General features: G+C 37.1%; 2 protein-coding genes across 2 annotated transcripts; both read right to left on the reverse strand.

The window, feature by feature from the left end:
- Nucleotides 1–273: 273 nt before the first annotated feature.
- Nucleotides 274–6,166, reverse strand: LOC127364353 (signaling lymphocytic activation molecule-like). Its single transcript, XM_051401808.1, has 9 exons — nt 6,035–6,166; nt 4,288–4,596; nt 3,636–3,908; nt 2,678–2,776; nt 2,565–2,580; nt 2,372–2,442; nt 1,960–2,010; nt 1,825–1,878; nt 274–895 (listed from the first exon to the last, which is right to left on the reverse strand). The coding sequence occupies exons 1-9, from the start codon at nt 6,114–6,116 to the stop codon at nt 882–884; spliced, it is 969 nt and encodes a 322-aa protein (XP_051257768.1). The 5' UTR covers nt 6,117–6,166; the 3' UTR covers nt 274–881.
- Nucleotides 6,167–6,904: 738 nt separating this feature from the next.
- Nucleotides 6,905–12,320, reverse strand: LOC127364352 (high affinity immunoglobulin gamma Fc receptor I-like). The gene is made up of 11 exons (XM_051401806.1): nt 12,292–12,320; nt 11,899–11,962; nt 11,706–11,738; nt 10,852–11,118; nt 10,393–10,701; nt 9,212–9,478; nt 8,809–8,916; nt 8,707–8,722; nt 8,515–8,615; nt 8,259–8,309; nt 6,905–7,727 (listed from the first exon to the last, which is right to left on the reverse strand). The coding sequence occupies exons 2-11, from the start codon at nt 11,933–11,935 to the stop codon at nt 7,720–7,722; spliced, it is 1,197 nt and encodes a 398-aa protein (XP_051257766.1). The 5' UTR covers nt 11,936–11,962; nt 12,292–12,320; the 3' UTR covers nt 6,905–7,719.
- Between the last annotated feature and the right edge of the window lie 1,142 nt (nt 12,321–13,462).

Below are 13,462 nucleotides of genomic sequence, written 5' to 3' on the forward strand. Positions count from 1 at the left end.
CTCTCTGTCGCAGTAGTTTCAATTTTAAAAATCTCTTTACTTTCATTCTCAAGTTGTCCCTTTGGACATACCCTTTGGAAAGATCAGCTGACCAGCGGCCCATTTACTTGGTGAAACCCTGAAGTGTCACAGTTTTCCGACATTTCTTTTGAAAAGAGAAGTGATACAGTGTCAGTAAAACGATGCTGGTCAGTGAGTCATTAACGGAGCAGAACCAATGATGAAACAGTGTGACCCTTCATATCCTTTAAAAAAACTCTGATATACGAACCATATGAGTATAAAAGTGTATATTCTTTAATTTCACAATTATATTTCTACCAAGTTAGGGCAGGTCATTAATTGTTGAGATGAAATGATTTACTGACATAAAACAATTAATCTTAACGTAATAACAATACTCACAAGAAACATACATAGTTTCATACAACAAACGTACATAGTATTTAAGAAGTCAAAAGGAAATTATGTGTGACACTGTTTGCATGGATGGAGGAAAACCAATTTTTTCAACATTTTTCAAATTGTTGAAAATAATTCTAAAAACACTCTTATCCAATGATATTAGTTGATCACATTAAACATGCTCATGCATTAAGTTATGCCTCATGCATGCACTCACTGATGCATCTCCAATGATATTTAACCACAAGACCCTGCTTAGTGGTTTGAGTTTCTGAAAGGAAAACCACGTAGCACCACCAAGTGGCTAAAAATGGAAACATGCATACCTGAGAAAATTACTGTGTATGATTGTAAGATAAAGTACAGACAACATTCGGTATTTCTGTCTGCTTATAACACTATAAAATATAAAAGATAACATGTTTTTTCATGATGTCCTCTGCGTTTCTCTTGTTTTACAGATGATGCACTTCTCTTTATTGACCTGGAACTGAAAAATAAAGAAATGATCATTGTACTTAAGGACCCCTTAGACAGTGAACACATTTCTGATCATATCTAACCACACACATCCTGGAAACTGGGCTTGGTCAGAGGTGAAACAGGCTTTACCATTTTAACCAGAAGAGGAAGCAAAACGATGCAGTTCAGCATGCTATTAAGATACTCTTTGAAAATGCTTTAAGATTTGAGATGTTTTACTTAGGAGGCTACAAAAACAGACTTCAAAATGGAAGATAAGATTAAGCCATATGCAGTTTTTTAACCTAATAAATGTGTGTCCAGTATTAAAGCACATAGAGATAGAGACACTGATTGGAAAAGGTTTAGACACCGTTAGTCAGAATGAGTGGGTGTAACTCATCTTCACAGTTCCCCTTCTAGACAAGTGTTGCTGTCATAGCCACATTTAGACAGTGTTAACACTACAGCGAATAGTTTTAAGAATGCTGCACATTCATATTTTCACATTTCTAACAGACGTATGTAAATATATTTACATCTTGGAAGATGCTCTTATTTGGCATTTATTTTCATTTTTCTAATATTTTATGTACTAATTACTAGTTTTTAAAGAATATCTTACCACCTGCTGACCTCAGTTCTCATATCTAGATACTGGCTAGCAGAGATGAAATAAGCCACGACACTATTGGCCAGTTTGGCTGGGTGTAACTCATCTTTATACTTCCTCTTACAGAGAAGTGTTGCTGTGATCGCCACATTTAGACAGTGATAAAACCACAGGGAATACAGTATGATTAAAGTTTTGAGAAATGCTGTGCACCCAAATCTCTTTAGTGGCAAAAATATGTGCCCTCAATACCCCATCTTTGAGTTTTTGCTTTTAAATTCTGATCTGCAAACATGTTACTTTTATGCATATTTTGCATTCATTTTAAGTCTCATATTACTTACTCTCCTTGCTGCTGATTGGAGATGTCACATTCCTGTATTGGTTTGGTTGTCCACCTGAAATAGGAATGTTATGATTACTTGGATTTTAAGTTATGTTATGAAAAAGCTCTAAGGTGATCAATGTTTATACTATACCTGTTCCAGCATCTTCAGAACCTCTTATTGTTTCATAAACAGAACCATCCCCTATAAGTCAGAGATAATCAATACAAGGTCATATTAATGAATGTTTTGTGAATGCACTAAAATATGTACAATCCCTTTCTTTTAGTATTTTTTTTCACCTTTCTTTCAAAAACCCGCTGATGGTGTTAAGGGGTTAAAGGTTATTGTGATGATTCCTCCACTCAATTTGAAACATTAAAAAAGCAGCAAAAAACTATTTGTAAACATATAGTGGATTAATGGTGTCCTGAGCAGAGAACGGAGCCTGTTGGGCACATTTTAGTTCTGAGATCTAGTACGACATCTAGTGGCAGTGAATTTTGTAACCTTTAAAAGTTGTGTTTTAGTTAGTTGTGCAAACAAGATTTGATGGAAGACTGACCATGGAGGAGAGAGGAGTACACCTGCTGTTGAGTTTCATCTTGGTTGACCATCTGAGACTGAGTGGTGAGCCTGAAACATGTGGTTAAAAATGTATGTTATAGAATTTTACTAAAACCAGTCAAAATAAAAAATGAATTAAGGACATATATGATATTTTGCTTCTGTTAAGTTGTAGATGAAAGAGTCCCAACCTGTTACAACATAGACCTGTGAAAAATAAAAATGTAACATGGTTTTTGTGTTGCAAATGTAACCATTGCAGAATCATTTAGTGATTGTGAGTGTTATCAGCAAGAGGACTTACCCTCAGACTTTATGTACCAAAGAAGTGGGAACAGAATAATCAGTAAAATTCCAATAACTGGCCCAATAATCAATGGCACAATTGTTGAGGAGCTAGACACTGCAAAAAGAATTAATTAGTATCAATAAACTAAAAAAGAAAGTTAAGTTTGTTTCTTATGAATTGCATGAGCAAGCAGATCAATGACAGATAAGGAGGAACAAGAGTCTACTGAGTGTTAAACCTTAAAAATAACTTCCAATAGAGTATGTACAATACATAATGAAACACATTAGACACATACATGTATATTTATATCAATGAGAGTATTTGAAACATTTGCACAACAGGAAGATGACTCATATCCCTGTATGATTCTAACACTATCCACATTTCTGATCATCTGTGCAGGATTGTCTTTAACCCACAACACAGGAGACAGTTGCTATTGTTACTGTTTTAAGGTGCAGGTTTTATCAGTATGAGACATTTATGTCTGTCCTGGCCACGTTTTATGATACAGTATTTATTTTCAAATCTTTATTTTCAAATGTCATTTTAGCCTAGCACACAGAAGCTAAAAGGAAGCACTGCTTAAAGTGGGAAGTTAATACTTCACTTTTTTGCAGGTTTTTGTGAACACAATGTAGTCACTCCTACTCCTGTAAAAGGTGGGTAGCAATGTATTCTTTGAAAATGTAATGTTTATGATTAAAAGCTAATTCCCAGCAGATATGTCCTTAACATGCTCAGATCCCAGACTTCCGTGAGAATTAAAATGCAGTAATACAACTTAAAATAAATGTTTATTCAACCAACTGTGTGGTGGATTAAACTAAACAGAATGATGGACACCCTCACAGAACTGGACCCAACATTAATGACGCTAATAAACTACATTCAAAATATGTACACGCTGCACCAAAAGATACACATAAATTAAAGCAATAAATTCATAATTCCTCTTCTCTTCACATACCTGGTTCTTGTAGGTTGTTGCTGCAGTTCACTATTTTGGATGCCGACTTCTCGCTGACAATATTGTAACTTGTGCAAGTGAATTTGGTGTCTCCGTCCTGTGCCCTGATGGTGTATTGCAGCCTGGGGCCACTTAGGGTTTGGTTCCTTACGGTCCAGTTGTAGTTGGCACTGCTGTCAGAGGTTGCTTTGCACTCCAGGAAAACTGTACATGAGTTGGTCAAGGTGTGCCAAGTGGAGTTGATGGTGAGGATGGGCTGCTTAGTTATGAGATCTATTGAGGCAGTAGAGAGAGAGAGAGAGAGAGGGAGAGGGAGAGAGAGAGAGAGAGAGAGAGAGAGAGAGAGAGACAATAATAATGGTGGAGGAACATAGTGACAAAACTTCCTGTCCCCATTATTGCTTTTAAAATAGCAAATAGGACATTGAAACCACAGAGCGTTGCACTCAAGCAGAAATATCTTTTGTATTCCATACTTCCTTCTTCCTACATTACCCACAATGCAACATGGCTGCTGACAGTTGACATTGCTTGTAGCAGCTAATGCCGCATTGAGCTGCTAGCCGCAGATGAGGAGTGGACTGGAGCGGTCTACAGAGGTAAGCTCACTGCATTTTAACTCTCTCTTTTTTAAGTTTGTCAAAAACCTTACCATGAACTTGCAGAGTGATGACGACTGTTGGCCTCTGATCTTTGTCATCCACCTCTGATAGAAAACTGAAATCACCAGAATCTTGGAGAGTCAGTCTTCTGACTGTTAAACTAAAGTTTGTGGGGTTTAGTTCTAATCTGCCCTGGAACTGGTTTTGAGGATAAATCTTATCGTTGTTTGTGATGTCTAACCCTCCATATTTCCAGTTTGCACTGGTGACCCCTTCAGTCGGTAAGCATGATGAAAACTCCACCGTGTCTCCAACTTTTTTATGGATGATGACACGTTGACAACTGGAAGCCTCCACATCTGAAACACAAAAGTAAACACAAACAGTGAGTGAGTATGAAAAATCACTGTCAAATTTGTCTCTTAACATTGGGCAGACTGTCTTTAATATGGGAGATAAAAAGGACCAAATGTCTTGTAACCACAGCCTCTAGGACTAATATGCAAAGTATAATAGTACGTGTTTATATACTCAACATAAAGTAGCAAAGCAGTGGATAGAATGATATAAAAAACTTTTATTTAATACCAACATACATGACATGACATAACAAAGACAGGAAATGGCGTAAATTATGTATTATGACACCATTACATGAATGACAAGACGACATGACAATGTATAACATATGACATAATGCAAAATATATGAGTATATAAGATCATGACGTGACTTGTCACCAGAAAACAAAATGTCTTCCTTCTGCATTTGTTTGTGTCCTATCTCCTCCTGCCAATAGTCACCACTTTAACCATGACATATACGTTTCCCTAGTTACACAAAGTAGTATATAAAGTTATACAACTGCTGTTATTTTTTAGTTTAGTGAAACATTGCTTTTCATTCAGGTATCAAGTTACCCCTTCATCATGTCATGTTCTTTGTTCGAAGAAAGGACATTAAAGGAATTGTTGTCCTCAACTTCTTTTATTTGAGAGAACAAGTAAACAACACAACTGTGGGTCCGATCTGCTTCACTCGAAAGCTCCGCTGGATCAGGTACCCGGAGCACAGTCGGCTCCCTCTTTATATAGGTTTGTTATTCTGGGTGTCATTCTTTCTGATTGGTAGATGAGTCACTACTCTCATTGAACCTTGTTTTGGGCAGAGGCGGTTTCTCTGTAAATAATTCTTTAAAGACCATTGTCTATCTTTTGCTGCATTGTATATAAAGTAAATACAAAAACAGATCACTTCCCAGGCTTGAGGTACTAGTTTGATCCAAAGGGTACGCTCGCTTACAGTTGTTGCACCATTAGTTATTGATTCTTTGATTTGATTGAGTGTGTGATTAAAGCTCAGTGTGTTGTTTATATCAGGGAGACTGTTCAGAAATCCTGAAGACAATGGTCATGAAGATGAACAAGAAGGATCTGTAATCGTGACAGCAGATTATCTCTTTGTATAGTGTTTGTTAGGTTTTCACCACACCCAGTATAACAAACCATTTTCACATATGTTTTGTTGAACAAATATCTCACACTCATATCTTAACCACAGGGTTAGTTAAGTTAAACACAGACAATCATTACACAAGATAAAGAAATGCAATAAAAACAACATTTGAAAATACAATCAACTTTGTAAGCTTTTCTGTGATTCTAAACACACGTGATACAGATGATAGGCAAACATCCAGGAAATGTAGGAAATGAACAACAAACTTGAGCTGTGTAATTCTATGCTCATGCAAAAATGCAACAGCCAGACAAATACCTCTACCAGAGGTATACATACCATGGAGGGGGGCTCCAAGCAGCAGCAGCAGAGTACCACATGTAAAGAAACCGATAGAGTATCCGAAGCAACCACCATCCATCTCTGAGAGGAACAAAGTCTGTTTCCTCTTCTGGTCTATGAAACTCTGCTCTAATGAATTAGATAGAAAAGAACGGAAGGGGTGGAAAGTGAGACAGTAAGCACAACATTCTGTTTGGTCAGGCCTGATAAAAAGTTTAACAGATTAGATTTGAATAAGATATGATTAGTTAGATATTTTGCATTGAAGTAATTTTACCCTAAGAAACGGTATGTGTGTATATTAATGTAGAGAGACTGTTGTTTGTTTTTCTCAGAAGGTTTCATATAGCAGGTACTGTACATATTTCTAACACTATTTTTTATTTCATACATTCTTTTTAAATTGGCTCATATAGTTGTTGCATTGGGTGCTGAGCAAGATCAACTGACCAGCTGACAGGAAGGACTTGGTGAAACCAAGAAAGTGTAACATTACTATAGTTTGCAAAGAGATCCAGTAAAAATAACACTGGTCAAATTGCAGAAACCACCTCATCATATTCTTTAGAAGAACTGAAACATTAAGAAGATACATTTAAAAGTGCCTATCTTTTTTTAAATAAATATTTACACATACAGGAGCTATTGCTACTACTTAAAGTATTAAGTTAAAGAAGAAACTTAATGTTATTATGACTACTCATGGGTATTTACTAGAAAACATACATACACTTTTAAACAAAGAGAACAACAGGTAACATTATTTAACCAAATGAATGAAAACTAATTTACTTTCTTTATTAAGTAATATACAATAACATTACATAATTAAACAAATTAAACATAATGAATTAAAAATGCATCATTCATGCACTCACAGATGCAGCAGCAAAGATATCTGACCACAGTAACCTTTGAAGTAAAGTAAAGCTGCAGGGCGCCACCAAGTGGATGATAGTTTAAATGTGCAGGCATGAGAAATTGCTTCAGTGTAAAAAACAATGTTTGCAGCTTGGTTAAAAGTTTACATATTCTTGCTGCATATTAAAGACCAAGCTTTTAAATGTACAAATGACAAGAGTACATTTTCACTCCATGACAATGCACAGTTATAAAAGGACATATTTACAGTTACAGTTAAATCTAAAAATGAAATAGTTGTTGTCCATCCCTGACTTTGTTTACCTTAAAATACTCCTGTGTCATCAGCGTAAAATCACAAAGTTGGGCTGTACTAGGAAAAAGAAAGAATCCAATTTACAGACTGTAGATTTTCCCACTTTTGATAAAATTCAATTTTCAGATATGATCACTCAACCACAGCAAGTGATAAAGTGAACCTCTGCAGCAAAACACAGCAGTAAGTGAGCAGTCTGTCCTCAAAACGCTGGACCAACATTAGATATTTTATTCCTTTTCACATCATGTTATTGTTACTGTTGTAAGCAGGTTAATGGACCTTTACAGCTCAAATGCCGCAGCAGTTCTGCAGTTTGTGCTGAGACCAATAGGGGGTTAATTCCACATTATGTAAATATTTGATATGATCTCTTATTGAACTGCACAGGAGGGATTTGTACTAAGAGAGAACGCACTAAGAAATTTGAAGAGCATTTGTAAAATGTGCAGTTTTTTATGTTGTCATCAGTGCGTCACTTGTTTTGTTGATGATGGACTTCTCCTTATGGACCTGGAACAAAAAAAATCATAGTTAAAAAAGTTTCAAAAACAGCATGGTCAGCATGACTGGACACAACTTTATTCAAATCAAAATTAATGTAGAAATACAAAAATGGCAATATTAGAAGACATACACAAAGATTAGGATATGGTCAAAAGAGCAGGGGCATCTATCAGTCTATACAAGGTAAACTGACCATTTCTTGTATTGTGACAGTTGACAAATGTAATGGCTTCTAGAACAAAACAAAAGTTATAGTCGCTCTTAAGCCTGCTTTATACTTCTGCGCTGAATTGATGGGGGTTACGGTGTTGGAAATGTGTATAGCCTCGTACCGTGTCCTCACACTCACGCAGACACCTCAAAAAATTAATCTGTGCCTGGTGCACAGATTAATTTTTTGAGGTGACACAAATAACCAGTGAACTGAACTGCATACTTACCTAGAACGAGATGTGCAATCCCTGTATTCTTTAGCTTGTGTATGTTTTCAATTTCATTCAGTTTGTTACAAAAATGGTTCTATTATATGAAACGTACCATTTCCAGTGTCTTCTGAACCCTTGATTGTTTCGTAGATACAGACATCCCCTAACGGGTCAAGACAAAGTCAAATTAGTCACTTCATCTCTATAACATTCATATCAAAGGGCAACATTTTAACCACTGGTTTGATTAAATGTATTAAACCTGCAGCAGAGGGTGTGCTGTTGGAGAGCAAGGTTAAAATAATATCCATATACGATTGTGGCATTAAAAACCAGCAATGATATTAGAAACAGTTGTGAAAGCTGACCTTCAAGAAGCGAGGAGTATACTTGCTGTTGAACTTCAACCTGGTTGACCTGTTCATCCCGACTGGTGCACTGAAACTGGGTACGTCTAAAATGAATGGATCTAAAATGAATGGGAATTGGAGTAAATTTAACAAGAAACATTAAAGTATTGCTGTTATGCTAAAGATGAGAGAAGACAGCACTGAACAAACCTCTCACTGCAAGGTTCTGTAAAAAAACAAAACAAAGATCGTTATTGTTTAGTTTTTTGCTAAATGTCTTCCCAGTAACTTTACGTTTTTGCACATTCTCACCCTTTATGCAGCTATACAGCAAGAGCAGGGAAATAATTAACAAAACTCCAGTCAGGAACCCAAGGAACAGAAACATAAGAATTGAAAGGCTTTCAGGCCTTTTGTTTGCTGCAGAGAGAAACTGTATTATTAAAACAGTATGTACTTGAAACATATCAATTACTGATTCTCCTGTTCCAAAAATCATGCATGTTACTAACTGCAGCAGAAGAAAGTGTGTTTATCTAATGCAAATTTGTTGAATGATGCTGTGGATCCTATGCTTCTTAGTTTTTTGCATCAGAATTTAATTGTTGACGTATACAATGGAATCAGTCATTTACATCAAAATGCTGTGATTGTCGTTCCTGCCATGAAATGCCTTGGTATATGAAACCCTGCAGAAATGTATAATGAAACGTACACAATACAGTGATGTTGACAGCATTGCTGAAGTCTCCTGATCCAGACTCGCACCAGTACACTGCATCAAAATTTAGTAACAAGTTGATGTTGCATGTGGGTCCAGTCACTTTTCCCCAGGTAGAACACTGGTTTGCTGTCTCTCTTTCAATAGACCTCATCACTCTCCACTCTGTGGAGTTTCCTCCACAGTTCAAGGAGACAGACTCAGAGAAGAAGTATTGCACTCTGTCAGGATTCACTGTGAGAGACGCCGCTGAGTTAAAATCTGAAAAATAAGACATAATGTTGAGTCAATCCAAGCAAAATGTTTTACAATTTAGGACAACATAGTGGAAATGAACCTTTTACTTGTGTTGAATCCTTTGAATTTTTGAAATATTGGTCTTTATGTGAAGGTAAATATTCAACAACCTTTACAGACATTTTTGCATGTGACATGCTGAATGTAACTACTAAATGATAGTTCACTGTATTTTTGTTGAAATGTTACTATAGAAGAGATGGAAGTTTCAATGAAATAACTTTTAAGTTAGGTTTAAGTTTTATTCATTTTCATGAGGTTGGAATATTTTAAAGATTCTCCTCAGCTTTTGGTAAAATGTAAAACTGAATTAGCCACAGCTAAATTTTTAAAGGGTAACAACACCCTCAAATACTGCTAGAACCCTCAGTCCCAGCATAATGTAACAGAAATTGTTTGCGTCGTGGCTGTGTAGTGTGTAACGTGGAAGTTCAGAGGACAGGAGGAGAGTGACTAACCACTAGGGTTGGGTACCAAAGAGAGAGCGAGACTATGTTACCTCTGCAGCTTGTCTCACAGTGAGACAGGGCAGTGGCAAGCAAAAAGTGATTGCACTTTTTTAAAAACAACACTCGCTGTATTTATAGTGGTGGTGTAACAGAATGTAGTTGACCGTGATATAGAATGGATACCCAATCAACAATCAAATGTGACTTTGAGTTCCTCTTTTTCTGGTAAAACATTTTATCATTTAATTGAATCTGCAGTTAAGCAGAATGATTTGTCGCTGTCATTCTGGAGTGGATTTAAAAAACATTTACCTGATGCTGGCATGTGCAGTGAGGTCAAGCACTTACTAAAGTCAATACTTTACATGACGCTGAACACCATCATGTAAAATAAATATGTGTAAGAAACAAAGCAAGAAACAAACTGACCGGACCAGACGAAGCTCCTGTCACTATACTGAGTGTAATACATTGGGTCTCCTCTTCCAGCTCTGCACACATATGGTGTTGTGTGTGTCTGCCCATGAACGATGTAGGAATCTTGTGCAGTCCCGTTGGGGCGTTCATGTAGCGGCATCCTGCAGTAGGTCCATTTTTTCCCCTTTTTTTTTAGGGGAACAGTCTTATACCAGTAGAACCTCCATCCTGCAGATGGATGTTCAACCTCACAGTTCAGAGTTACAGAGTCTCCAGGACTCAGCCAGAATGGAGACACAGTGATTTCAGGCTGAGGTTTATCTGTTGGAGAGTGATATTTCTTTTTCAGAATGTGTGAACGTCAGAATCAGAGCATTTTTATTCATAGATCATATTTTCTTAAAATACTATCTTATTATTTATCTTAAAATATGTAAATATATTATGTACATTTAAGATAATGTGACTTACTGTCATGTACTAACAATTTGAAGGCATCACTCCACATTGTCGAAGGCTGCTGTTGGGTTTTGTTTCTGCCCATACATCTGAAGTCTTCGTTGTGAAGTGCAGTAATCCTAACTTCATTTTTATTTGGGAGCGATAAGATGGTCGCTGTCCATTCATACTCCCACTCAGTGTCTCCTCCATTCTTTATCTCACATCTGAGGGTAATTGTCTCTCCTGTGTATATGTTTGGCCAGTTGGGTTGTAGCGTCACAACAGCCTTGTTTGTCACTGTTCATATTGAAGAAGTTTGACAGTGTTGTTTTCAATGTTGTTCAGGCAGTGTTTACCAAAGTACCAAACTCATTATATTACATTATGAGAGGGTTTTTTCTGAAAGCCTCCTATAATTGATAGTGTGTTAAGCAAATACCTGCCTTTTATCTCTCATTTTTAATATTTATATAAGAGTTTATCCTTAACAGCATAGTTCTGTTGATTACACAGTCTGCTAAGCTTTACAAGTGGTAAGAAATTTTCAGCTATAGTAAAGCTGACTTTCTGCAATATATGACCAAATTTCATTGAGATTCATATTAAAAAGTGCGTAGTGTGTAAGATTTAGTGGCATCTTGCACACAAGTTGCAGATTACAACCAACTGAATAACTGCTCGCCTTTCAAGTGTGTAGAGAGAAAATAAGTTTAACAGCCCTGTCTACAACCATTGTAGGGTTTCGTGATCACTTCACCACTTCACCAGCAGGGTTAAGTTAGTTGCAATCTGAAACTTTACTGCTAGATGCCACCGAATCCTACACACTGGACCTTTAAGTAAATAAACAGAAAAGCAATAAAGAAAGGAAATTGTGCCATTACCTTTAGCGTGTCCATAGAGGAGTATGTTCTGCACTAAAATAAAGATTGATGCTTCATTAGACATTACCAAATTGACCAAACTATTAAAGGGATAAACACACATACTGGCAACTATAGTTACACTGTGTATAGGTATCATAACTGTTCTTCTCACTACAAACATTTTCCGACATACAATTAATAATGTACTTACAGAATAACCCCAGTGCACGGACCAAAAAGTGTCTCATCCTCACAGCCAGCACTGAAACACTTAGCTGCTGGGGAGAAGAGCTGACATTTGATATCAAGCAGATCAGACATATTTTTCACACCTTAGTTTATCTCTGCTTACTTCCCTTTTACACAATGTTGACACATCTACGCTGGAAGTACACAAATAACTGCCTGATGGGCTTTTTTTAATTAAAAGCACCAACTATGAAATGTAATTGAGCTTGATAGTAGCCATCAAGCTTACAATGGAAAGTTACGTTAATATTGTCATACTTGAATTAGGTTACAGATTACATTTTTTTACCAGGTAATTAGTAATTGTATCTAGTTCTTAACTTAGCTGTAATTTTTATAGGTAAAAACCTCTAACCTGTGAATTCCTGGTTTGATATTCCACCAGCAGGTCCTGAGCAGTGAGCAGATGAGTAATTCTGCAGGTATTTCTTAAACTTGAGCTGTTGATACGTTGTCATTTTAATTTCCTTCCTGAGACAGATACGATCATCCGCTTGGCTGCGTGTGAAAGGGTCAGTAATTCTGAATGATGCAAGATTGTTTTGCTGTGTTGCCCCCGAGAGCTCAACTCACTGCAGCAAATTCAAATTAATTTCAGTCCAGTTTAATTCAATTTTATTTTTATAGCGCCACTTCACAACAAATGTCATCTCAGGTCACTTTTTAAATAGAGTAGGTCTAGACTGTACTCTGCTGCTACTTATATACAGAGACCTAAACGTTCCCCCCGTGAGCAAGCACTTGGCGACACATGCAAATAGATAAACTACAGTCTTCTCCAATTGGACAACTGATGCAAGCATTTAGAAAAAAATACAAGTAGCACAGACATGGACATGGATAGTAGTGTTCCTGAGGGGGGTGCAGCGCCCCCTAAAGTCAGACATACTACAAACCATCAGTTCAATTTATAATGATTTTCTTATTTTTTACTGGGATTTACACCGATCAACATTATGAGCACTGACAGGTGAAACGAATAACACATTATTATCTTGTTACCATTGCACCTGTCAGTGGGTGGGATATATATTAGGCAGCATTTTGTCCTCCAAGTTGATGTGTGTCCTTTGACAAGGAGCCACGTTGCGATGGCTGGACGACTGGGTCAGAGCATCTCCAAATCTGCAGCTCTTGTGGGGTGTTCCTGGTCTGCAAGTCTTAGGCTTCTCAAGGAAGGTATAGGCCCTGTGCAGCAGTGTCAGAACAGCATAATCAAGCCCCCCCTTAATTGTATGCAAACTGGAGGGTATCAGTGTGCATGTTCACCTCTTTCTGTAGCTGGGAAAGGACAAGCCTCTCAAAGCTTTTCATTACCAAAGAAGAAAGACGAAAGAAGTTGAGGCCATTGGTCGGTAGTCGTCATCACAGGTAGGGTTGTTCCTACACGCACATGCGCGCACACACACGTGGCCCACTATGTCCTGGACACAAAAATCCTCTCTCCATTCTTAGTCCTGCAGCCGGGGATGAACAATCTTAATTCTAAAGTCAAATAGGAAACAGCTCTTGGTAATATTTTAGAG

The sequence above is a fragment of the Dicentrarchus labrax genome, unplaced genomic scaffold, assembly GCF_905237075.1.
Source record: "Dicentrarchus labrax unplaced genomic scaffold, dlabrax2021, whole genome shotgun sequence".
NCBI lineage: Eukaryota > Metazoa > Chordata > Actinopteri > Moronidae > Dicentrarchus > Dicentrarchus labrax.

Bases quoted from the DNA above. Each gene is read 5' to 3' on its own strand.
- LOC127364353 (XM_051401808.1), bottom strand. From the start codon at position 6,116: ATGGATGGTGGTTGCTTCGGATACTCTATCGGTTTCTTTACATGTGGT. The intron at 3,909-4,287 runs GTAAGGTTTTTG...CTGCCTCAATAG, and splicing joins CATCACTCTGCAAGTTCATG to ATCTCATAACTAAGCAGCCC. The intron at 2,011-2,371 runs GTCAGTCTTCCA...TCTGACTTATAG, and splicing joins GTACTCCTCTCTCCTCCATG to GGGATGGTTCTGTTTATGAA.
- LOC127364352 (XM_051401806.1), bottom strand. From the start codon at position 11,935: ATGAGACACTTTTTGGTCCGTGCACTGGGGTTATTCT. The intron at 11,739-11,898 runs GTAAGTACATTA...TCTTTATTTTAG, and splicing joins CCGTGCACTGGGGTTATTCT to TGCAGAACATACTCCTCTAT. The intron at 8,310-8,514 runs GTCAGCTTTCAC...TTGACCCGTTAG, and splicing joins ATACTCCTCGCTTCTTGAAG to GGGATGTCTGTATCTACGAA.